The sequence below is a fragment of the Sapajus apella genome, unplaced genomic scaffold, assembly GCF_009761245.1.
Source record: "Sapajus apella isolate SASKATOON/1434 unplaced genomic scaffold, GSC_monkey_1.0 scaffold63, whole genome shotgun sequence".
Classification (NCBI taxonomy): Eukaryota; Metazoa; Chordata; class Mammalia; order Primates; family Cebidae; genus Sapajus; species Sapajus apella.
The window spans coordinates 10,998,411-11,025,655 of record NW_022437003.1 but is presented as its reverse complement, the minus strand read 5'-3'; the positions used below and the strand labels follow the sequence as shown (position 1 = coordinate 11,025,655).

The following is a 27,245-nucleotide window of genomic DNA, read 5'->3' as shown; positions in this document are numbered from 1 at the left end:
GCAGGAATGCAGAGAAGCCCTCCAAGAACGACGAGTGATTCGTGCATGAGAAGGAAATACAGACATTCTGTCCACGTGAGGTTCTGCTTCAGGCATTGAAGGCACCACGTTCCCTCCCCTGGCACCTGGAGGGATGTGTGTTCAGGATCTCACTATGGTTGATTTCCCCATGTGCTAGACATACATTGCTAGCCAGAAGTTTTGCCAGGCGTCTTCCCCTTTCGTAGTGCTAATGCCCAATTTCCTAAAGTAATCTGAATCCGTATAAGCCTGGGTAACTCAGAATGTTTTATTTATTTATTTATTTATTTAGAGGCGGAGTCTCGCTCTATCGCCCAGGCATATCACGTTTGGGCGCGAGTCTCGCTGCAACGAGAGCTCACTGCAACTTCTGTCTCTGGGGTTGATGCTGTTTTCCTGCCTCTTCCTCCCAAGTAGGCTGGGATTACAGGTGCGTGCCACCACACCTGGCTGATTTTTGTATTTTTGGTGGAGGCAGGGTTTCGCCATGTTGGCCAGGCTGGTCTCCGACTCCTGACCTCAGGTGGTCTGCCACCTTGGCCCTCAAAGTGCTGGAATTACAGGCATGAGGCACTGCACCCAGCCTCAGGAAGTTTGAGTACTACTTCTAGTCTGCTCACAGATGCTTGAGCCAGAAGTAGGAAGGGAACACTTGTATTTTGGGCTCAAATGCTTTTCAAATGGAATACATCTGACTAAATAAAGTGAACACGGTCCTCAACCCTCCTCACTCCAGATATGCATGCAATCCACACCATCAAAAGAAGAGTTCAATTCCCAAGGCCAAAAAGAGGCTCTGCTGCACTGCCAAGAACTCTACAGCAAAATCGAACACTCAAATGAAGTGCCAGCATGATGCAGCCCGCTATCACCAGGAAGAATATGTGAGAAAACTTTTAGCAGATGCAAAAATGTCACCCCACCATGTTATTTTAAAAATATTTTTTCTGGATACAAGGACGCTTCACTGTTTTTAACCTACACAAGGTTAGTGTTTACCTTGAAACATAATTGCATATGGCCCTTTTCCTCTTGGATGTGTGACTTGACAAGGGTGTCTGTGCTCCATGGCCCTTCTCCAAGCTCTAAGCCGTTATACTGACATGAAGCTGGTCCGAATGTGGTGGGATGCCACTCACCTTGGCCTCTGATAATGAGGGCGACTGCTAAGTGTGCAGTCTCTTCTGGGGACTTTCCTCTGAAAGGGGGACAATATATTGATAAAATGCTTTATTAATCAGTTAAGATAATTTTTAATCTACTTGAAAAAGATTGAACTATAATATTTCACTTTGAAACTGCTATTGCTCATGCAAAAATACTTGACTCTCACATTATATATAGAGCTCAGAATCTTTGGACTGCACAAACATTCTCTAAAAGGGCAATGACTTAATTTTCCAAAAGTTAGAAATGACACCCAAAGGACAAAAGGTTAACTATTTTTTTTTAAATCAATGTGGTTGGAACATTAACAATGAGTAACGTATTCACCAATCTGATCAGGAAATCTTCCTGTGACTCCTCCACTGTACCAGACTATGTGCATATGTATGTAGAGAAAGGCAGAAAAATTCTGTTAATGTCATTGTCTCTAAAATGCTTATTCTTGCCCATGTGCCAGTAAATTAAATGAGACTGTGCTTCTCCAGAATAAGCCCAGTTGTATCTAGAATTTACTTGTTTTCGGTGTGAAGGTATAAGAATGTTTTTAACAACAGAATAACTCAATCTAGATTAGGATGCTGTGTGGCATGACCATCTCGAATTTTGAAAGCCTGAGCTGGTTGTGGGCAAGGGGATGCTCATTAATGACATAAATTTCATTTATGAAATATGTATCCATCATCTAGGTATCTTACACATGGAGAGCTGAGTGTCTCCCTCGTATAAAAAGTAACTGAAGACCAGAAGGAAGTGGACTTTGTCCTGCAAACTGAAGCAGAGTTCCATGCGAAGAATCAGCAGGTTTTCTAGGTAGGTAATGCCGCCAGTGGAGTATTATTACAGTTCTCAAATCACGAGGGAAACAGATGGAGAAGAGGGAGGGAGGAGGGAAAATCTTGCATTCTAAGAGGCAAAAGAGTCCCCATTACAATTGCAATGCTTCATTAGACAGCTGATTTTTCTGGCTGGAAGGCACATTAAAAATAACCCTAACAATAACTTACCAAGACAATGGAAATCAAAAGAAAAGAAGGTAGAGGCACAGCTGTCTTATTAACACAACAACCAACCACCGCTGCAACAATACTCTGGTACAGGGACTAGCTCGTGTTAAAGACCGGGTATTTAGGTGAAGAGGATCTGGTGCTCTTGGTTTAGCTTCAGTGATTTTCCCGTACTGATTAAAGCCATTGTGCCCTGAACATGCAGACCGCAAATCCTCTATGTGCCAGAGATTTCAGCTGTAGAGAATTACACCAATGTCTGCTGTTGGAGTGCACCACAGGCGAGACCAGCCTCCCTGGTCCAGCTGAGTGAGGTCTTCCATGCGCTGTCCGCCGCTAAGTCAGAACGTCGCCTAAGCAGACAGGAGGAAAGGAATGACTATGGAATAGCTGACTTCTTTATCCTGGTTATGGGTCCATAATTCGCATAAAAATAAATAATATGCAGTAAGTCAAAATCCGGGTTCAAATTTGTGACAAGAAAACAAAAGGACAACAATCTGGGATTCTTAAGGTAAAACAGAAAGCTCTTTAAATAGACACTTTATTAGATCCACAGGCGATAAAATCCCAGAGCCACTGTTAGGCACGTAAAGATAGACCCTGTAAGAAAAAAACAATTCAAGAATACTATTAGTTCTATTAAGAGCTACTTGAGGGAATATCTTTTTATTAAGAAAACACACACGGCCAGGTGCAATGGCTTACGCCTGTAATCCCAGCACTTTGGAAGGCTAAGGTAGGCAGATCACTTGAGGTCAGGAGTTCATGAGCAGCCTGGCAAACATGGTAAAACCCCATCTCTACTAAAAATACAAAAATCAGGTGGGCGTGGTGGGGGGACACCTGTAATCCCAGCTACTTGGGAGGCTGAGGCAGGAGAATCGCTTGAAACCAGAAGGTGGAGGTTTCAGTGAGCCAAGATTGCATCACTGCGCTGCAGCCTGGGCTACAAGAGCAAAACTCTGTCTCAAAAAACAAAAAAACAAGGTTGGGTGCAGTGGCTCACGCCTGTAATCCCAACACTTTGGGAGGCCAAGGAGGATCACCTGAGGTCGGGAGTTGGAGACCAGCCTGAACAACAGGGAGAAACCCCGTCTCTACTAAAAATACAAAATTAGCCAGGCGTGGTGGTGCATGTCTGTAATCCCAGCTACTTGGGAGGCTGAAGCAGGAGAATCGCTTGAACCCAGGAGGCGGCGGTTGTGGTGAGCCGAGGTCTCACCATTGCACTCCAGCCTGGGCAACAAGAGGGAAACTCCATCTCAAAAACAAACAAACAAACAAAAATTCCCAAATAACTATAGTTCAATTATAGTATCTTATCACATTTCTGATTCTATCAATTACGAAAGTACACCATTACTTTACTAATAAGAAAGAAAAAATGCCAATTAAAGGATGATACTTCATCTACTGGAAATTATAAAATGCCTTCCAATTTGAGAGATATTAAAGTATTTCGAAAACTGTTGGAATCAATTCAGTATCTGTCAACTTATTTTATAAACTTATTTTCTTTCCAGGTTGATTTAAATAGATATAAAATAGCTTACCTGCTAAATATTTAATATTATCAAGCTTGTGTGACTCAAGCATGGTTTTGAGGCCAGCAACCTCAGTTTCTATCTTCCTATCTGTCTGGGTGAGGGCCCGATCTTGCTGGGCATGCTTTTAAAACAAAGAGAGTCACAGCGTTAGACCACAGCACGTCCCCTCTGCTCTCCATCCTATAGTTCCTTCCCAACAGGGTACGGTCACAGGGAAACAGGGCTAAGCCTGGGCTTTAGTCTCAGTTCTAAAATCCTCATGCTGCACTGCATTTGTCAGGACGCTTAACCTCTCTAGGCCTTTGTTTTCTTTTACTTGAAAAAAATGAAAACAGAAAACAAAACAAAACAACCAAACCAGTGGCCCTGCCTTTACCTGGGCTGTACAGAGAATCAAATGCGATCATCTATGTGAAAAAGCTTTTTGTAACTCCAGGTTGCTATACAAATGATGTGGTATTATGAAGCCAGCCTGTTCTCAGAGGCAACAGCTATGCCTCATCCTTCTAAATCCTCCTTTGTCAAAGATATATAGTAAAGTCAAAAATGTTTTCAAGAAATGGAGTCTTAGATAATCTAAAAGCAGCAGTGCTTGTCTTGAGCTATTTCTAGGCACATTTTTAAAAAGCTTTCTTTTTTCATGTTCAAATATCAAGTGCTTCATTACTATGAGGCTTGGATACCAAGGGCCAATTTGTGTCCTTCCCCAAATACAACACAATTAAACTGGATACATAATCAACCTTTTTTGAGGAAAAGGCGGTGGGTTTGACTGATGCTAGCTACGGGGTTGTGTAACTGCAGTAATGCATAAAAACCCTGGGAATGCTTCGCTAAAATTCCTAGAGCAACTAAATTGTTCCCTATGGCTACCAATTCAGGGAGAGAATAAAGAAATAATTATGCTTGGATGAGTAGAAAAGTACTCCGGAGAATCATCCCAGGATTCTAGAATTCTCTCATGAAAGACTCTTGTGGGTTTCAGAGGTCACAGGTTCCATACAGCATGGAAAAGGAGTGATGTATGCTACCAATTAAAAATATAGTAAGACTTCTCCATTCCTCACCATTCTTCAATTACTGAGATTTAAAATTTCTTAATAAAACTTCTGTTAAGAAAAACAAACTTTCCAGTAGGGCGTGGTGGCACGCACCTGTGGTCCTAGCTACTCTGGAGGCTGAGGTGAAGGATCGCTTGAGCCCAGGAGACGAAGGTTGCAGTGAACTGAGATTGCACCACTGCACTCCGGCCTGGGCAACACAGGGAGACCCCATCTCAAGAAAAAAAAAAAAAAAAGGAAACCTTCATTAAGAAAGTTTAAATCTTTTATAGGATAATTATCTTTCATTAAGATAACCAAGTATTTTTTGAAGTGTAAAAAATCCTGTGACACTCCACTTCTGCATATAAACCCAAAAGAACTGAAAGCAGGGATCCCAACAGACATCTGTGTATCCATGCCCACTGCAGCACTATTCACAAAAGCCAGTGGGTGGAAGCAACACAAGTGTCCCTTCACAGATGAATAAATAAAATGTGGCATAAAGCAAATGTGATATATACATAGAGTGGAATACTCCTCAGCCTTAAAAAGGAAAAGTCTGGTTATTGCAATAACATGGATGAACCTCTGGACATTCGTTAAGTGACATAACCCAGCCACAAAAAGGCTAACACTATGATTCTATTTATATGACGTTATGTAGAATAGTCAAATTCACAGAGAGTAGAATGGAGGTCACCAGGGGCTGGAAAAAGGAATGTATCAGGGGGACAGAGTTTCAACTTTGCAAAATAGAGTTCTGTGATAGACAGTGGTGATGGTTGTCCCAAAATGTAAATGTACTTAATACCACTAAACTGTATACTTACAAATGGTTAAAATGATCATTTTTATGTTGTATATATTTTAGAACAATGTAAAAAAATCCCATGACAGTTTTAAACCTGCATATAACTTCCTGTTATCATTATAAACAACCATGCACAGGATGAAGCAAAGATGAGTGCAATGACAGAGAAAAAGCAAAGTCTCGTTTCTTACCAATGCCACTATTTCTGTTCTCAATTCCAGCAGCTTCTTTTCGTTCAATGAATACTGAAATAAACATGGAACACAGGTCAGATTCTGATCTACTCCCTTCTCTTCTCCTTCTCTGATGCCTTAAATATTCTGGTCTCAGTACCTCCTAGAATATGTAACACCAGAAAGTCACCTCTGGGATGAAGCAGCCTGCCTGCTTCTTTATACCTGTTATTTGACCTTTCTTTTGTTTTTTTATAGAGATGGGGTTTTGCCATGTTGCCCAGGCTGGTCTCAAACTCCTGAGCTCGAGCAATCTGCCGACCTTGGCCTCCCAAGGTGCTGGGATTACAGGCATGATCCATGGTGCTGGCTAAAGTTTCTTATTTACACTTACTCATTCCTCCAATATCTGGATTTCCTTAGTCACCTGTCGCTTCTCCCTGCTCTCTTCCTCTTTTCATATCTTTGCTGTGATGTCTTTAGGTCCCTCCCACTATTGTAGCAGCACTCCCTGGGGACCAATTTAGATGGATGCTGAGTCATATGCTTTTTGGTTTTGAGAGGGTTGAAAATGGAGACTCAATTCAATTTAGGAGCTATCCCAACATAACTAGCAGCAAAACAGATCACTACTTGAGGCTTAACAAAAGATAGGAAAGATATGAAGTTGGGGAAAAAATAGCTGCAAGGATTATTATTCTACGACAAAGACATTGTGTTGTGATTATAAAACACAAAATAAATACATAAATATACTAACTCTTCACATGTTGGTTTTTTGTTTAAGATGGAATCTCACTATATTTCCCAGGCTGGAGGGTAGTGGTGTGATCTCAGATCCCTGCAACCTCCACCTCCCAAGTTCAAGCAATTCTCCTGTCTTAGCCTCCTGCACATGTTGGTTTTAGTAACAGTTAAAAAACCCACTTGGGCGTAGTCATAATCCAGTGTTACTAAAAGAGCCAATTCTACCCAGAGTCAAAGTGTTAATAACCTTTGGTTATTAATGTCAGTGAAAAGATTTAGGGCAGTTTTGTGGACAATAAGATTGAAATCAGACTTATTTCCTTAGTAGTGGGTAACAGGATTTAACTGAGCAAATGACAATCTATAATTTAAATGAAGACTTTTAAGATCTACATTAGCCTTGTTATAGAGAGAAAAAATGCTTTGAAGAATATAGAAACTTTATAGCTATAAAATGTTCCCCTGGGACTACTGGGAGATAAAGTATTCAAAAAGCACTGCTTGGAAGTGAAAAAAAGAAAGAAAGAAAGAAAAGAAAAGCAAAAACAAAAAACCCCAAAACCCTTGGCCAAGCGTAGGTTGTAAGACCAACAACGCTCTTTAAACATCAGGCTTTCAGACCAGGAGAGCGCTCTGCACCAAAGCACCACTAGAGGGCGGCATGGAACAAGATTTTGTGCACCACCAAAACTCAGTCTTCATTAACTCAACATTGACTCACCCACAAAAGAAAAGCCTAAATCTTGACACTGGCATGATTTTAAAAATAACATCTATGTAGCTCCATATCCCCATGGCCCAAAAGTTTATATGCCATACTGCTTTTGGAACTGGGTGTAAATATCACAGTTAATTTTTAATTTAACATTTTAACTTTACCAAAAGAATGAGAGCCAAACAACTCATCTTCACCAATGCATGTTACAAACACACTAGCTATATAATTTACTACTACTCTGTGCTTCAGAGTAATCTAAGTTTATGATTACCAAGAAAAACTTCCCAGCTAGGTTACTAAATCATATAAATTCACTGGCTTGATGGGAGCTAAGCTATGAGGACGCAAAGGCGTAAGGATGGTACAGTGGACTTTGAGGACTTGGGGGGAAGGGTGGGAGGCAGATGAAGAACAAATGATTACATATTGGGTACCCTGTATGCTGCTAGGGTGATGGGTGCACCAAAATCTCAGAAACCACCACTAAAGAACTTATTCATGTAACCAAATACCACCTGTTTCCCAAAAACCTATTGAAATTAAAATAATAATAATGAAACACTAAAAAGAGACTATAAGAACAATTCATAGTCACAGTTGCTGTTCAAATATACCACGAAGACACTTTTATATCATGTCAAAAAAGTTACTGTCATGATGCATAGGATTTAATTCAAATTCTGTGCACTGTTGCTTTCTGAAGATTAAGGTCAATATAAGTCATTCCAGATAAAATCATAACAGGTAAATTATATTTATCTGCATATTTAACTATTAAGTTCAAGTAAAATAAAATCAGTTAAGTATTCTGAGTGCTACATTATCAAATTTGCAAAATATTATAAGCTTTACTTTTCTTATTTTATGAGAACACCGAATGGATCCACTCTACATATCCAATAACTGAAAAATGTGAGAATTTGAAGAATAAAATTTCATCTTTTCTTTTTTTTTTTTTTTTTTTGAGACAGAGTCTCTCTCTGTCACCCAGGCTGGAGTGCAGTGGCGTGATTTTGGCTCACTGCAATCTCTGCCTCATGGGTTCAAGCGATTCTCCTGCCTCAGGCTCCTGAGTAGCTGGGACAACAGGTGCCTGCCACCATGCCCCGCTAATTTTTGTATTTTTAGTAGGGACAGGGTTTCACCACGTTGGCCAGGCTGGCCGTGAACTTCTGCCCTCAAATGATCCACCCACCTTGGTCTCCCAAAGTGCTGGGATTACAGGCTTGAGTCACCTCACCTGGCAGAAATTTTATCTTTTTGAATGCTTTGGTTTAAAAACTAAAACTATGAAATTTTCTGGAAAATTTTTGTTTTCTAGATGATGTCATTGACTTAAAATGAGTAAAATTTAAATATTACATCATTGAAAAATGTACGTATCAGCCTAGTTATGTTATTAAAATGACTCCATATAAAATAAAAAAATTTACTGCCTTTAATCTACATTCATGCCCTGTATTTCCTGATGTCTTTGATGTATTTTTTCCCAGCCTGGTTAGCTACAGTCATCTCCCTACATCAAGTGAATTCAGTTCTACCTGAGTACACAACCCATAAGGACAGAAGTAACCAAAAGAGTTTCTCCTCTTCCAAACACCAGTCACGTGCTGTAGTCATTAACTATTTAAGTAATACTAGGTGATTTAATTGTTATGGGTGGAGACTGTTGTATGACTAGAAAGACAGGTAACACGGACATAATAATTGTTTTGTATAATGAAGCTCAGATTAACTCTTGAAATCCAGTGGCAGTTCTGAAACACAAGAAGTTTACTTTTTTGAGTTTTAATATTCGTGTCATTTATCATTAGAGCACATTTCAGTTAAAAGCAAATTGTGAAAAATGAGAAGACAACGAACAGTTGTGAGTACTCAGCTTCTGCATGTGTTTTCAGTTTTATGTTCGTGCAAGATGCTCTCTCTGCCCTATCTCATTATGCTAAGAATAAAAAAGGCATCTGATATTACCAAATCCAAATGAAGTCTGAGCAAGAAGACAGCTGAATATTCAGACAGGATTAAAAATCACTAGAGGCACCTGGCACATATCTTTATTAAAACATACAACTTGTGGGCTGGGCACATGGCTCACTCTAGCAATCCCAGCACTTCGAAAGGCGAAAGTCAGCAGATCACCTGAGGTCAGGAGTTCGAGACCAGCCTGGCCAACATGGTGAAACCCCATCTCTACGAATACAAAAATTAGCTGGGCGTGTTGGCGGGCACCTGTAATCCCAGCTACTCAGGAGGCTAAGGCAGGAGAATCGCTTGAATCCAGGAGGTAGAAGTTGCAATGAGCCAAGACTGCACCACTGCACTCCAGTCTGGGCTACAGAATGAGACTCCATCTCAAAACAAAACAAAACAAAAACACAAAAGCCCCCACAACTTTTCACTGTATTTAAAAGACAACATAGAAATGTTTTAATCTTGAATTCCAGTGTATAATTTAATATTATTTAATATTAATGACATTATTATTAAAGTCTGAGATAACTTAACTCTTGCAAGATCAAGGCCTATGAGGATTTCAGTGAGTATTAAATAGATCAAGATTACATTTGATTTCTTCAGTAATGTCTATGTAAATATACCTAGTATTTTTTTTTTTGAGATGGAGTTTCGCTCTTGTTACCCAGGCTGGAGTGCAATGGCGCGATCTCGGCTCACCGCAACCTCCGTCTCCTGGGTTCAGGCAATTCTCCTGCCTCAGCCTCCTGAGTAGCTGGGATTACAGGCACACGCCACCATGCCCAGCTAATGTTTTGTATTTTTAGTAGAGATGGGGTTTCACCATGTTGACCAGGATGGTCTCGATCTCTTGACCTCGTGATCCACCCACCTCGGCCTCCCAAAGTGCTGGGATTACAGGCTTGAGCCACCGCACCCGGCCTTAATGTCACTTTTGAAAGCATCAAATTTAAATCTTAATCCAAAATTATTATAACAGAGAAAATACAGCCTAACACTGATAAACAGAAAAATATTTAACAGTACCTGTGACATGTATTTATACTTAGGTTTAACCAGGCATTCCATTCTGAAAAGAAATTTAGTAAAAGAACGTACCAATTCTTTTACTCTGCTCTTTTCTAGGTTGAAGTCTAATTTGGTATCTGTTCGGACTTTGATCACTTCATCCTAAAAGGTAGGCAAACGACAAAGAAGGAGAAATCCAAAGTAAGAAATCCAAAGCCTCTGAGGGTGTGATGCCGGGACCACTGCCCACACTGCTGCTATCCTAGGGGAGGCAGCCCAGGGAAGGACAGAGCCAGGGGCTTCTAGAGAAATGGACCTAGGCCTACTGGCGTCAGGGAACTCTGCAAAGCCACACCTGGAGGCAGCCTGTCCCAGAACTTCCCAGTTACACAAATAAGCCCCTTATATGCTTATGCCAGTCTAGAGTGGGTTGTTGCTGCTTTTTTTGAGACAGAGTCTCACTCTGTCACCCAGGCTGGAGTGCAATTGTGTGATCTCAGCTCACTGCAACTTCCGCCTCTCAGGTTCAAGCAATTCTCCCGCCTCAGCCTCTCGAGTAGCTGGAATTACAGGCACATGCCACCATGCCCAGCTAATTTTTAATGCCCGACCTGTTGCTGCTTTTAACCTCAAGACTCCTCATATAACCTCTGAATGGAACTCATGAATAAAGCTGATCTTAAACAACTTTGGAAAGCAAAGATGGCCTCAAAGCAGCAAAATATTAAAATCTGGTTTACAAAGAGCCTTTTCTCTGATATGCATCAAAGCCTGTTTTTAACATCCATGTTTTTTGTATTTAAAAAACACCAAATAGCTGGCACAGTAAGCATTTAAAAATCATGCGTGATTCTTTAAAGACAGTCTAAGAGAATTTAAGGATTCCTTCCATGTGGCTACTTTAGAAAATCTTTGACTTAAAATGACTTAATTCTGCCGGGTGCAGTGGCTTCCGCCTGTAATCCCAGCACTTTGGGAGCTGAGGTGGGTGGATCACCTGAGGTCAGTTCAAGACCAGCCTGGCCAACATAGTGAAACCCTATCTCTACTAAAAATGCAAAAATTAGTCAGGCGTGGTGGTGGGTGCCTGTAATCCTAGTTACTTGGAAGGCTGAGGCAGGAGAACTGCTTGAACCTGGGAGGTGGAGGTTGCAGTGAGCCAAGATCGTGCCATTGCACTCCAGCCCTGGAAAGAGCGAGACTCCATCTCAAAAAAAAAAAAAAAAAAAAAAAAAAAAGACTTAATTCCTCCTAGAATACAGTTTTCTTAACGAATATAGTTATAGACAACAATAATTCATTCATTGACTGTGTTCTTAATCTTTCACTGTGCACTTTTGAGGCATATTACACAAACATTTCACATAATTAAGTTTTTAAAAACATTTCTCATATTTATTAATAAGTTTATATAATTACAAACAAGCCAACAGGAAAGTGAAATCTTACCATTACTTGTTGTTTTAACTGATGTAGTTCGAGTTTTATTTTCTACAAATACATTAAAAAAAGAAGTCTTTAGAAAGTTAGAACAGCATAAAATACAGTAATCAACAAACATTACAACAGGTATTTATGCACAAGTTCTTCAAGTTTTTCCTTCATTCAGAACACTGTACTGACTGCAGAATGGCATTACAACACATATATCTTGAAATCAGTTTTAATTCATCTTGAAGGCTGCATAAAGTTATCACGGTTGTATTTGGCATACACATTTGCCTTCAGTGACCCTGCTTTATTTAGTACCTCCTTCAGTTTATCTTTCAACTAATTCTGCCCTCATATAACTGATTTCAAGGACAACCTAGAGAGTTTGAAACTTTACCACTTTACTTTTTGCTAGAAAGTTTCTTAGGAGGCTAGGGTCAACAGGCAATAAATAGCCTTCCCCGTGGGACTTTAAATAGGACTGAAAATAAAAGGAAGATGCATAGAAAGCACCTATTTAAATGCTCGTCCCTTATGCTCTATGTAAAGAAACAAGAGATATTTTGCAGCAGCAATTATTCAAAATAACAAAAAACTGGAAACAATTCTAATATACATTACAATAGAATGATGGGGCATATTCACATAAGACTATAGACAATGAAAAAAATGATCTCTTGCTACAAGACACACAGCATGATTCCATCAAATGGTTCGAGGACAGGCGAAACTAGTCAGTGGTGTTATCAGCCAGGACAGCATTTCCTCTGCGGTGGGAGCAACCGAGAGGCATTAGAAGGACTTCTGCGACACCGGTCAAGTTTCCCTGCTTGATTTGATCAGGCGTGTACATTTGATGAAAATTCACTGAGATGTACACTTATGTGTGCTCTTTTGTGTGTGTATATTTCATCTCAATGTCTTAATATAATGAATCATCTAAGCGTGAGAGGCTCTGTTTTACCTCATTTTCGGCTCTGAGGGCTGAAAATTCACTCTTCTCCAAAATAATCATATCCTTTTTTACATTCGCAATCTGAGACATTATTTGCTGAAGAGTGATCTCCTAGGAAAAGAAAAACAAAACACATAATCTAGTCTACCCTAAAAAGTCCACATCTAACGTCTCAATGTGCTATCTTCTTATTGAGAAACCAGGAGAATGCGGACAAAATAAGAAGTTGAGCAAGGTCATTTTCTATTCCAAAACGGGAAAAGGAAAAGAAGAAAAGCACATTATCTTGCCAGGCGAGGTGGCTCACACCTGTAATTCCAATACCTTGGGGGGCCAAGGCGGGTGGATCGCTTGAGCCCAGGAGTTCAAGACCAGCCTGAGCAACATCATGAAACCCTATCTCTACAAAAAATACAAAAATTAGCCAGCTGTGGTAGTGCACACCTGTAGTCCCAGCTAACTGGGATGCTGAGGTGGGAGGATTGCTTGGACCCAGGAGATCAAGGCTGCAGCGAGCTGAGATTGCACCACTGCACTACAGCCTGGGCAACAGTGTGAGATCTTGTCTCAAAAAACCCTCCAAAAGACCACATATCTGGTTATCATTACCAAGTGAATCACAGCTAAAAGGGTAATGGTCTGACGCCTCGAGAACATGATGCTATAATATTATAATTCAGGCACGTCTCCATTTATTAGTTTCACTGAAATGATTTTTAACTGAGGTTTCAAGCCTAATGGTTCTAAAATTGTTGACTAAATAGCTCTAATATTTTTTTATGCCACTGTAATCTTTTGCCTCTTAATCATGGTAAAAGTTACTATATACTTTCCAACTATTATCCAAAATATTACATTAAAACATTACTACAAATAATACCCCATCTTCGCCGTCCTAACTTGCTAACCCACCCAGCGAGGCTAACCTGCTGCATCTTGGTGACCATATCTTTGTAGACGATGTCCATGTTGGCCTCCAGGATCTTGACCAATGCAGACACAATGATTTCTGCTTGTTGAGTAGCAAACCCTAAGCAAGCACACAAACAAAAAAATCATGCTTAGAGCTACAAAAGCCCACAGCAAATGCACACATTCATGTGAATGTCCGGATCTGGGAGCAGGGGTATGGCACAGTGTGGTAGGAGGTGGAGAGGAGGGCAGAGCCACAGACTACGACGTGTCCGTCACTCAGAGCAAGCACAAAACATCCAAGCTGGCTTCCCCAGGTACCAGTGGCTTTGCTGACTGATGATCTCTAATGTCCTTCCTAGCTATCAAAAGTCATGTTTTCAGGGACTGTTTAATGACACAGACAATATAGGCAAGTCAATGTCAAGTGAAAAAAGGCAAGACTCAGAATTACTGCTTTTATAATTCAACAAAGATTCATAGTAATTTTTATTTTCTTCTTTATGTTTTCTCTCAATTATGTAGATTTTCTATGGCGGACAATATCTCTTTAATTTTAGAATGTGTATGTTATTAAAAAATAATTGCCTTAAATAGGAAAGCTCAGCTGTTTTACGTCCAGCATAAGGCAGTCAAATCATTGACTATATAAATAGTAATATAGCTGTTGGCTAATTTACTTAAAAGACAAAATCAAGGCGAGGCACGGTGGCTCACACCTGTAAATTCTAGCACTTTGGGAGGCTGAGGCAGGAGGATCATGAGGTCAGGAGTTTGAGACCAGCCTGACCAACATGGAGAAACCCCATCTCTTTTTTTTTTTTTTTTTTGGGATGGAGTTTCGCTCTCGTTACCCAGGCTGGAGTGCAATGGCGCGATCTCGGCTCACCACAACCTCCGCCTCCTGGGTTCAGGCAATTCTCCTGCCCTGCCTCCTGAGTAGCTGGGATTACAGGCATGCGCCACCATGCCCAGCTAATTTTTTGTATTTTTAGTAGAGACGGGGTTTCACCGTGTTGACCAGGATGGTCTCGATCTCTTGACCTTGTGATCCACCCGCCTCGGCCTCCCAAAGTGCTGGGATTACAGGCTTGAGCCACCGCGCCCGGCCCGAGAAACCCCATCTCTACTAAAAATACAAAATTTTGGCTCACGCCTGTAATCCCAGCACTTTGGGAGGCCGAGGCGGGTGGATCACGAGGTCAACAGATCGAGACCATCCTGGTCAACACGGTGAAACCCCGTCTCTACTAAAACTACAAAAAATTAGCTGGGCATGGTGGCGCGTGCCTGTAATCCCAGCTACTCAGGAGGCTGAGGCAGGAGAATTGCCTGAACCCAGGAGGCAGAGGTTGCGGTGAGCCGAGATCGCGCCATTGCACTCTAGCCTGGGTAACGAGAGTGAAACTCCGTCTCAAAATAAATAAATAAATAAATAAATAAATAAATAAATACAAAATTAGCCAGGCATGGTGGCGCATGCCTGTAATCCCAGCTACTCAGAAGGCTGGGGCAAGAGAATCACTTGATCCCGAGAGGTGGAGGTTGCGGTGAGCCAAGATTGTGCCATCCAGCCTGGGCAACAAGCGTGAAACTCTGTCTCAAAAACAACAAAACGAAACAAAAGACAAAATCAGTTCTTGCATTTTTCCTCCTCAATTCTCTTAAGTAACCAGTCTGGGGGACCCAAAGTGGAAAAAATATGTCCTTTGATAGTCAATAAATGATACTGAACTGAATGACAGAGATTCAATGCAGTACTTGGTACTGTCTTTAAAAATGTTGGGTAACAACTCATATTTCACATAAATTTTTTTTTTTTTTTTTTGGAGACAGAGTCTTGCACTGTCGCCCAGGCTATAGTGCAGCGGTGCGATCTCGGCTCACTGCAATCTCCGCCTCTGAGGTTCAAGTAATTCTCCTGCCTCAATCTCCCAAGTAGCTGGGACTGCAGGCATGTACCACCACATCCAGTTAATTTTTTTGTATTTTTAGTACAGATAGGGTTTCACCACGTTAGCCAGGATGGTCTTAATATCCTGACCTCATGATCCACCTGCCTTGTCCTCCCGAAGTGCTGGGATTACAAGTGTGAGCCACCGCGCCTGGCCGTATTTTACATAAATTTTAATTAAATGCTTAAAACTGAGTGCCTGGAAAATGTTCTATTAAATACTTCCAGCTATAAGAATTTCAGAAGAATCTATTGATTCCTGTAATGAATTGTGTATTTTTTGGAATAAACTTAATTAATGGAATCTGTTTGGATGAGACAAAGCATGGGACTATAATTAACAACAACAACAAAAAAAAACCAAAGACACAGATTTAAAGGAGAAGGAAAAAACCTCCAAAGACCTATTCCTGTCACTTTAATCAAAAGCCTTTAATTTTCCAACATGTGTCATGCACATGTCTAGAAAAAAAAAAGAAAAGGCTACCCACCAAAACGTTAACACTGCTTAGCTCTGAATCTGTTTTGTTTCTTCTCGTGTCTTCCTAATTTTCAAAAACTCAATCTAAACTTCTGTAAATTTCAAAACTTTATTAAGAAGAGTTCAATGGCTGGGTATGGTGGCTCATACCTCCTAATACTTTGGGAGGCCAAGGTGGGAGGATCTTTGAACCCAGGAGCTCAAAACCAGCATGGGCAACATAGTGAGACCTCATCTCTATTTTAACCTAAATAAAAATTTTTTAAAACTTTTAATTAAAAAAAAAAAAAGGCCGGGCGCAGTGGCTCAAGCCTGTAATCCCAGCACTTTGGGAGGCCGAGGCGGGTGGATCACGAGGTCAACAGATCGAGACCATCCTGGTTAACATGGTGAAACCCCGTCTCTACTAAAAATACAAAAAATTAGCTGGGCATGGTGACACGTGCCTGTAATCCCAGCTACTCAGGAGGCTGAGGCAGGAGAATTGCCTGAACCCAGGAGGCGGAGGTTGCGGTGAGCCGAGATCACGCCATTGCACTCCAGCCTGGGTAACATGAGTGAAACTCCGTCTCCAAAAAAAAAAAAAAACAAAAAACCAAAAAAAAAAAAAAAAAAAAGAGTTCATCTTTAAACATGATTAGTTTTGGTGGCCGGACACGGTGGCTCACACCTGTAATCCCAGCACTTTGGGAGGCCAAGGTGGGTGCATCACTTGTGGTGTGAGACCAGCTGGCCAACAAGGTAAAACCACGTCTCTAGTAAAAATACAGAAAAATTAGCCGGGTGTGGTGGTGCATGCCGGTAATCCCAGCTACTCAGGAGAATGAGGTGGGAGGATCGCTTGAAACCGGGAGGTGGAGGATGCAGTAGGCCAAGACTGTGCCACACTGCACTACAGCCTGGGTGAAAAAGTGAGACTGTCAGAAAGGAGAAAGGAGAATGGGTGAAAGAGTGAGACTGTCAGGAGAAAGGAGAAAAGAAGAAAGGAAGAAAGAAAATTAGGTTTGGCAATGACAAGGAAAAGAAAAAGACAGAAAGAGAACTTATGCTGATTGTAAAATAAACTCTAAAGCCATACACTTTATAACCACCTGTGGGAAGAGAAAGGGATGAGAAAAAGTGGAAGCCTGAAAACCTATGAGTTACGAGACAGAAATCAGTTTTTGCAGACATGAGGGAATAGGGCAGAACCAGGTGAGTGAGATCACAGGCACATGAGAAGTTCTGTTAATCTGAAGACATAGGGTTAATATGCCTTGAAAAGTCCTTCCTGGCCTCGACTCAGCCAGTCATCTCAGACACCCCCCCACCCATGTCGGACTGAACAGCCCCTCCATACTACAGTGCAGCCCTCACACCATGGTGTTGAAAGAAGCAAATAACCACGGGTCAAGGTTTAAAATCAAGAAAAGTAGGAAGACTTCTGCTTCTCAGGATTTTTTTTTTTGGTAGAGACAGGGTCTCACTATGTTGCACAGACTGGTCTTGATCTCCTGGGCTCAAGTGATCTTCCTGCCTCAGCCTCCCAAAGTGCTGGGATTACAGGTATGAGCTACTTCACCTGGCCTTATCATGGTAACTTTACGGGCTCCCCTCTCACTTCTACTTTTCTCTTTTAAATTCTGAACTGAAAGAAGTTTTGGTGAAAAAAACCTACTATTTGACAGGAAAAGTTGTGAAAATTATTACATAGCATATGACAGTTTTTCCAAAGTTCATTCATGCACATTATCTTATTTAATATTCAAAAAGATCTTTGGAATTCTTATTGCACTCATACTACAGATGTACAAATGGAAACTGAGAAGGAGGAAAAGCCTTCCTAAGCTTTGCTGCTAGAAGTCTGCAGAATTAGGCTTGAGCCCACAGCTGCTCTCTCCCACAAAGCGCAGAATAATTCATTCCATCACTTTGTTTTAGGCATGTAAAGCACCTCTACAGAGAGCAGCTTTTCTGATACGAACATGTACAACCAGACAAATAACTAAACAATGAAGTAAAAACACAGCCAAATTTATTTCACAAGCATAATCTACACTATTTTGAAATTCTGATATTTGAGAATGTGTCACCATATAGAGAATTAAAATTGGTGTATTTGTCTAAATGTGATTCAGTACAAGAAGGTTCCCTACATTCTGGCCGGGCGCGGTGGCTCACACCTGTAATCCCAGCACTTTGGGAGGCCGAGGCGGGTGGATCATGAGGTCAACAGATCGAGACCATCCTGGTCAACATGGTGAAACCCCGTCTCTACTAAAAATACAAAAAATTAGCTGGGCATGGTGGCGCGTGCCTGTAATTCCAGCTACTCAGGAGGCTGAGGCAGGAGAATTGCCTGAACCCAGGAGGCGGAGGTTGCGGTGAGCCAAGATCGCACCATTGCACTCCAGCCTGGGTAACAAGAGCGAAACTCCATCTCAAAAAAAAAAAAAAAGAAGCTTCCCTACATTCTAAGTGCATTTTCAATAAACACCAAATATACCAGAGCAATCTTTTATCTTAACAGCAATAAGGGAGAATGTTAGCTTGAATATTAAAAAGAAAAAAGAACAGTAAGTTGAGATTATCAAGAACTGCTACTCGGCAACATTTCAATTTCACAGGATTTTTTAAAGTACAGAAGATGCAGAGTAATAAAACGATCACTTCTGTGCTTCAGACACTGTTGTCATTGGAATCATTCCTCAGCTTTGCTGACTTGCGTCTAAATTTTTAACTGTAACACTGTACTTCCATGGTGATGTTACAGAAATACGCTTCACTTGGACAAAGAGACAATGTGTGAGAAGTCTCCATTGTATTGATGAAGCAAAAATGTCCTTAAGTAAAAAATGAGGAGATTGATCAAAAGATGACCCATAGGCCTAAAAGTCAAAGAGATATAAAAATTAGCCAGACATGGTGGTATGTGCCTGCAGTCCCAGCTACTAAGGAGGCTGAGGTGGGAGGATGGTTTGAGCCTGGGAGGTAGGTTACAGTTAGCCAAGATTGCGCCACTGTAATCCAGCCTGAGCAACAGAGACAGACCCTGTCTCCAAATAATATAAAATACAAACAAAAAATAAAAGTCAAAAGAAATAGGAGAAATTAAATGAAACCATAAGAGAAGACATAATTTATAGAGTTTTTCTAAGGCAATAAATGATGAATGAGAGGATTACCATTGTCTTCCAGTAAGCACACTAAGGCGTGAGTGTCAAAGTAGCGCTTCCTACTCCCAGAAGAGGTGAAATCTCTCCTTTTGCGCTCCAGCTGCAGACATCCAGCAGACAGGCTTAGGTCTAGGGTGGAAAAGTTAGTAATACACTTAATGCAAAACAAAAGCAACTCAGCACCCTGAGAAAGTAAGGCATATCCCAAAGCTTACCTGGTACTTTATAACAGTTTCATTGAGATATACAATTCACCCAATTTCAAGCATACAATTCAATAGGTTTTGGCACAGAATTGTGCAACCATCCAACAATCAACTTTAGAATATTTTCCTCACTCTCAAGACAAACTGTACCCCTTAGCTATCACCTCCAATTCACCCAGCCCTGCCCCACTGCCCCCAACTACACTCAGGACAAGTACTGATCTATCTGCTGTCTCTTGTTTACCTACTCTGGAGATTTCATAGACACGGAATCATATAATATACAGTTTTTTGTGACTGGCTTCTTTCACTTAGCATGTTTTCAAGGGTCATCCATGTTGTAGCATGTGTCAGCACTTTTCTTTGCTGAATACTCCTCCATTGTATAGCTACATTAAATTTTATCCATTTATCAGTTAAAGGGCAGTTGGGGTATTTCTACTTCTTAGCTATTATGAATTACGTGGACATTATGTTTTCAATTATCTTGAGTATATACTTAAGAGTAGAACTGCTGGATCAAATGATAACTCTGTTTGTTTCAGCAACTGCCAGACTGTTTTTCAAAGAGGCTATACCATTTTACATTCCCTCTAGCAGTGCACAAGGGTCCCAATTTCTCCACATCCTCAACTACCCTTGCTATTATTTGGGTTTTTAAAAAAATATAGATACCCCAGTGGGTGTAAAGCAGTATCTCACTGTGGTTTCAATTAGCATTTCCCTGATGACTAATGATGCTGAGCATCGTTTTATAGGCTTGTTGGCCATTTGAATATCTTCTTTAGAGAAATGTGTATTCAAGTTGCTATGGTTTGAACGTGTTCCCCACAGTTTATGTTTTGAAAACCTACTTCCCAATGCAACTGTGTTGAGAGGTGGGTCTTTTAAGAGGTGATTAGGCCATGAGGGCTCTGTTCATGAATGGATTAATGCTGCTATCTTGGAGGTAGGTTCCTGATAAAAGAATGAGTTTGCCTTCCACCATGTTATGAAGCAGCAAGAAGTCCCTGGCCAGATATGGGCCCCTCAATCTTGAACTTCCTAGCCTACAGAACTGTAAGAAATGCATCTTTTATCTCTTTTCTTTATAAATTACCAGTCTGTAGTATTCCCTTATAGCAGCACAAAAGCACAAAACAGACTAAGACAAAGCCCTTTGCCTACTTTTTTTTTTTTTTTTTTGAAACAGAGTCTCACTCTGTTGCCCAGGCTGGAGTGCAATGGCACAATCTCAGCTTACTGCAACCTCAACCTCTGCCTCCTGGGTTCAAACAATTCTCCTGCCTCAGCCTCCTCAGCAGCTGGGACTACAGGCGTGCAACACCATGCCCAGCTAATTTTTGTATTTTTAGTAGAGACAGGGTTTCACCATGTTGGCCAGGATGGTCTCAATCTCTTGACCTCGTGATCCGCCTGCCTCGGCCTCCCAAATTGCTGGGATTACAGGCATGCGCCACTGTGCCCCACCCCTTTGCCCCTTTTTAATAGGGTTGTCTTCATATTACTGAACTATAAGAGTTCTTTATATATTCTAGATACAAGTGCCTTATCTGATTATGATTTGAAAATATTTTCTCCCATTCTATGGGTTGTCTTTTTACTTTTTGATACTGTCTTTTGAAACACACAAGTTTACTTTTTTTTTTCTTTTTTTTTTAGTGACAGGGTCTCGCTATGTTGCCCAGGCTGGAGTGCAGTGGCTATTCACAGGCACGATCCCACTACCGATCAGCACGGGAGTTTTGACCTGCTCTGTTTTCAACCTGAGCCGGTTCACCCCTCCTTAGGCAGCCTGGTGGTCTCCTGCTACCGAGAGGTCACCGTATTGATGCTGAACTTAGTGCGGACACCCCATCGGCATAGTGCACTACAGCCCAGAACTCCTGGGCTCAAGCAATCCTCCCACCTCAGCCTCCCGAGTAGCTGGGACTACAGGCACGGGCCACCGGGCCCGGCACAAGTTTACTTTTGATGAAATCCAACTGATCTGGTTTTTCTGTTTCTTGTGCTTTTGATACGTAAGAAACCACTAGGTAATCTAAGTACATGAAGATTTACACCCATGTCTTCTAAGAGCTTTATAGTTTTAGCTCTTACATTTAGGTCTCTGACTCATTTTGGAGTTACTGTTTTAAATGGTGTGTGGTAGTGGGTTCAGCTTCATTCTTCTCCATGTGGCTGTTTAGCTGTCTCAGCACCATTCCCTCCACTGAACTGTCTTGTCACTGCTCTTGTTGAAAATCAGTGAGCTGTAAGCATGAGGGCTTGTGTCTGGGCTTTCCATTGTAATGCATTGATCTATGTCTGTCCTTATGCCAGTGCCACACATTCTTCACTACTTTTAAGTTTGACATTAGGAAGTGTCTTTTTTTGTTGTTGCTCTTGACTTTTTTAAAGACAGGGTCTCGCTCTGTTGCCCAGGCTGGAGTACAGTGGTGCAATCATAGCTCACTATGGACTAGACCTCACCCTCCCAAGGTGTGGGTTTTAAACTTTGTTGTTTATCAGGGCTGTTTGACTATTCTGGTTTTCTTGAGTTTCCAAAGGAATTTTAGGATCCTTGTGTCAATTTCTACAAGAAAACCACTTGGGATTTTGATAGGGATTGTGTTAAATTTGTACATCAGTTTGAGAAGTACTGCCACTTTAATACTGAGTATTCAGATCAATGAACATGGATGTCTTTCCATTTATTTAGGAACATTATACTTTAATGTACATTATACTTTTAAGTACATTGCACTTTTTATATGTTGCTGGATTTGGCTTGCTAGTGTTTTATTAAGGATTTTCTCATCTTTAATCATAAGAGGTATCAGTCAATAGCATTTTTTCTTGTAATGTCTTTGCAAAAGCCTATCTTTAGAGAGCTATGTTCTAACAATTTTTGTATTACCTTTTTTATAAATTTTTGTGCATTTAGCCACAGATCTAATCCATTTTGCAAACTTCTTGTTTCAAGGTACTCATCTGAGAGTGGTAGTATACTACATGGTACAGTTTCTTGGCTTTTGGATTTTATGAATTGCTAAAGTCATTAAAAAAAAATTGGGCCAGGTGAACTAGTGCATGTTTATAATTCCAGTAATTTGAGAGGCCAAAGTGGGAAGATCATTTGAGGCCAGGTATTCAGGACCAACCTGGACAACACTGCAAGACCTCATTTCTGGGGAAAAAAAAAAAAAAAAAAAAAGTCCTAGCTACTCACAGCTACTTGGAAGGCAGAGGCAGGAGGATGGCTTGAGCCCAGGAGTTTGAGGCTGCAGTGAGCTATGACTGCACCACTGCACTCCAGCCTGGGTGACAAAGCAAGGGCCTGTATCTAAAAAAAATATATTGGAACAATATTTGAGTTGCCAATTTTTAATCTTATCATGAAAGAACATTTAAATATAGCTGCTTACTACTACTATTAAATATTATACTAAAAAAGACATTGAAACCGAAAGAAAAAAAAAAGATGAACAATCTAAAGAACTTCCATTTAATCAACTTAGTATATGAAAATCTTGTCACATATTTGTCATTACTTTTCTAATGCTGCCATAAACTGGCACCAGTCTGAGGTTTGGTGTTGTAGAAGAGTGGCAGGAGCAAGAAGGGTCACCTGCCAACTCAATGGTCAAAGGTTTCCCAGAAGGCCTCTGAAAGACCAGAAAGGTGCTCCAGCTTTTACTTTCAGTCCTTCACCCCTAATTACTCCACAACAAAATCGAGAGTAAACAAAAATGTGATGTAGACTGAACCCTACACATCTGACACTTCACTGCAGCCTACGCGAGTCGTTCCCAGCCTACTCCTAACTTGGGAAGAGGATGGTAGTTGTGGTCATTGTGAGCATCAAGATGAGTGCAAGAGATGCAATAATCCATATGTGTATCAAGAACCATTTGCAGACTGACAAAATATAAAGTGCAATGACTTATGTGTGTTTCTTGGTAAAACTGGGCCCTTAGATTCAAAGAACTTGACCTGGCATACAAAGCCCTTGCTATTTATGACCACGCTTATCCTTTCAGCTTTCTTTCTAGCTACCTAAGCTATTCTATTTCCTGCAATTGCATGCTTAGGCACGGCTTGCTCCTCTTTCCCAACTGTTAAACTTTAAGCATTCTTTTTACCCTTCTTCATTAAACTGCCAATTTACCGAGTATACATTATGTTCCAGGTGTGGCATTTTGGTTTTTTTTTTTTTTTTTTTACACTTTACGGTTCTCTCTGCTTCTTCCACCCAGGTAAGGGAGCAACCTTGATTGCTCCCATACCTGTCTTCTCAGCTCGGTACAGACAGCTCCTCACAGCACTTACCACATTATATCCTCACCTGTATCATGTATTTGTCTAAGCTGCCTAGGAGCAGTCAGTCTTGCTCACTTTTTATCTTTAGCATTTGGCAAAGGGCCTGGCATACAGCAGGCTAGGAATAATTTTTTTTTTGGTAATTGAACTGTAATGACTTCTACAATCTGGATTATGAGACTGTCTAGAGGGAAATTTTGAGATGAACTCCTTTCTCCTCAGTTCTTCCCTTTTCACATAAATGAGCTCACTTAAATCTGGTACCTCTTTTTTAGTTTATTTCCAGTCCTGAGACTAAATCTGGCTTCCGTGAGAAAAGAACCAGGTTGTCTGCCCAACACAGAAGGGACCTAGCTTGAGAAACAGTGGGAGCGAATGAATGAAAACACTTCTCTAGGCGACCTCTTAAGAACCACCTCACCTGCCCTAGAATGCTACTGGACTGTCCCATGCATCAGGGGGCTTGAAAACACCTGAGTCTGCAACAGCTTGTGAAGAGTGACAGGGTTACTCTAGACCCAAATTCCTTGTTTCTAGTAAGAAAACAATCATTCATGTATTTAAAACATAACCTCTTCACCCCCACCCCCACATAAAACAACCGCATGACTACTTTGTAACACTAATTTGGATACCATATAATTTTTTTTGTTCTTTTTCTTTTCTTTTCTTTTTTTGAGACAAGAGTTTCACTCTGTCACCCAGGCTGGAGTGCTATGGTGTGATCTCCACTGACTGCAAACCTCCACCTCCCGGATTGAAGCAATTCTCCTGCCCCAGCCTCCCAAGTAGCTGGGATTACAGGCACCTGCCACCTTGCCCAGCTAATTTTTGTAATTTTAGTAGAGACAGGGTTTCACCATGTGTTAGTCAGGCTGGTCTCCCAACTCCTGACCTCAGGTGATCCGCCCACTTTAGCCTCCCAAAGTGCTGGGATTACAGGTGTGAGCCACCACGCCCTGCCTTTTTGTTCTTTTTCAAAAAGACTGGCACCAGAAACAGCAAGTTTATTTCCAAGAAATACTGCCTCTGAAAAGTAGCCAAAAGGTCTGGCCACTTTCCAGTGGGCACTCCAACCCCTGCTGAGGGGAGGAAATGCCCTCTTGCCTTCTGTCAAAGGGCAGTATCTGAGGACGCAGCCAACTCCTGGACTCCTCACTGATCATCAAGAAGCGAGTCAACTGAGCTGTGTTAACATGTAACATGGAATTCCCCTTTCTGCGGACCTTCAGCATATCAAGAGGATATAAAAAACCCAAGATTACAATACAGGCCCAAAGTTAGTCATGGACAGATGAGGAAACCAAATACAAACTTCCTACTCGTGACATCCTTAAGCAGCCCAATTGAGAACCTCAGGCACCAAGCAAGCAAATGGATGGGAAACTCTCATTAGCTGGTTAATGAGCATACACACTTCCTTTAACTGTGTCTCCGCTCTGCTTCTGTTGTTATGCATCCATACTCATTTTTTATGATGACTGAAGAATGAGGTCACTGACACTACACAGTACCACCTTACCGACTGATCAGCAAATCCATGAGAAAGAACACTCTCTTTTTGTCCCATACTCTTGTATTGAGAGGAAAACAAATTGGAAATTACCAGCTTTTCAGAAAAAGCACAACAAAAGGCAAAATACAGAAATAAAAACCAAACTCATCTCTGACTCCTAATTACTGAAGTACAGGGACACCGAGTTCACTACTCACTCCCCACTCTCTGTATATAAAGTTTCTTCACTTTGTGGCTCTACTAATGAGTATTTTCCCCAGCCAATGATATTCTTAAATTTTAGATGCTGTCAACATTTACCGGGCCTACGTGTTGAAGAAAATATGAAAAAGGTGTGGTTAATGATGGCTACTAATCAATATGTATAGACTGCTCAAAGTGATAATTCTGCCAAATTTATTGACTGCACTGATTTTTTTCTTTCATCAACAATTTGCTATGTAGTATGTTGATCCTGTTTACTTTCGTCATCTCCAGGGTAGTGATCCCTCTCACCTCCTTTAAATAGTCATGTGCCTCACAACTACCTTTCATCGCAGGACAGAAGGCACATACGACAATGGTCTATGAGACCAGAACACTTATTTTTACTGGACTTTTTCTGCATTAAATACGCAAATACCATTGTGTTCAGACTGCCTCTAGTATTCAGTACAGTAACATGCTGTTCAGGTTTGTAGCCTCGGAGCGCGGGGCTATCTGATAGTCTAGTGTGTAGCAGGCTGTAGCATCAAGGTTTGTGTAAGCACACCCTACGATGTTCACACAAGGAAGACATCACCTAATGACTCATCTCTCAGTAGGTGACTGTCCTGAAGGGATGCATGACTCTATTTAATTAAATGCCACCTTCCCAATGAAATCGATTCTGATCACCCTATTTAAATTCCCACACAACTGGAGACCCATTCCACATCCCAAGCCTTATCCTATTTTTCCTATACCATTTATCAAATTATGAATATATAAAAATTATATATGTATATATAAATTATATATACAAAAATTATTCACACATATATATCCACACACACATATTTACTGCCAGAATTAAGCTCCAGAGGGAAAGGATTTTGTGGACTGATATACCATACCCCACACACCTAGAAAAGCGCCAGGCACAGGGTAGACGCTAGGACTCCACGAACGAATTAAGGATTCCATTAGAATTTGAAGTCTAACTGTAGAGGAATCCCTTCATTTCCCGGAGTGCTCCTCAAACCTGCAGCCACCTGCACACCCCTTCCCCCTGAGCGGCCATCAGGCTGGGCGCTGCCAAACAGAACGCCTGGAAGGCGGCGCCCAGAAGCGGACCCTAGGAGTGGGCGGGCACCACCTCCCCGCCTCAGCAGGCACCTCCCTCCAACTTTAGCGCCAGGCAACGTGCGCCTGGGATTCTCCGGAATTCGTCTCTTCGCAAAGCCCGGCCACCGCGGCCGAGCAGCGCGGGCTCGGACTTTCACCCCACGCGCCGGGCAGAGGCCGGTGCCCTCGGCTGACCCGCCCTCTGGCTCGCCGAGCCTTTCCTCCCGGAGGCTGTAGGCGAGGTCCCCGCCCCGCCGCCCAGCCCCGCGAGACGAGCCCCCTTCTCCTCCGGCGCCCGGGCCTCACCTCTCCTGCAGGAAGCGAGGGCGAGCGCCGGGCCATGGCACCGGGGAAGGGCGCCGACGGTAGCGGCGACACCCGGGGCGAGGCCCGGCGGGCACCTCCACACGCCGCTGCGACCGGCTAGGGGTGCCGCGTGTCCGAGGCGTGAGCGCTCCCAGTCCCCGAGCGGCCGGCGCCGGGTGGCGGCAGCCAAGCGCCGGGAGGGCACGAGCAGGAGGAGGAGCAGTGGGGAGGCACGTGACACGCCGCCACTGGCCGCTGGGAGGCGAGGGCGCAGCGCCCACAGACCGCCGGGGAGCGCGGAGAGGCAGCGGCGTGCCGAGGTTCCGGGGCCGCCCGGTCTTCCTCCTCTGCGGCCCGCGGGCAGGAAGAACAGGAGCCGCCGGCGGCCGGACGGGCGCTCGGTCCTCTGACGCCCGGCGGAGCGGCAGTCCATCCCGGAGCCGGTCACTGGCCCGGGCGCGCGCTCATGCCGCTCCCTTGCGGCGTCGGGCGCGCGCCATCCCGGC

General features: G+C 42.1%; 1 protein-coding gene across 2 annotated transcripts; it reads right to left on the bottom strand.

Moving 5' to 3' along the window:
* Positions 1-529: 529 nt before the first annotated feature.
* MCUR1 (mitochondrial calcium uniporter regulator 1) lies at positions 530-27,231 on the bottom strand. Of its 2 annotated transcripts, none has more exons than XM_032247669.1 (9): positions 26,740-27,231; positions 19,114-19,233; positions 13,529-13,632; positions 12,612-12,713; positions 11,666-11,707; positions 10,307-10,378; positions 5,788-5,841; positions 3,749-3,863; positions 530-1,219 (listed from the first exon to the last, which is right to left on the bottom strand). In XM_032247669.1, exons 1-9 carry the CDS (start codon positions 27,170-27,172, stop codon positions 1,188-1,190), a joined length of 1,074 nt encoding a protein of 357 aa, XP_032103560.1. In that variant the 5' UTR covers positions 27,173-27,231; the 3' UTR covers positions 530-1,187. The 2 variants fall into 2 exon arrangements, with proteins under 2 accessions (XP_032103560.1, XP_032103559.1); XM_032247668.1 differs by lacking the exon at positions 530-1,219 and adding an exon at positions 1,738-2,795.
* Between the last annotated feature and the right edge of the window lie 14 nt (positions 27,232-27,245).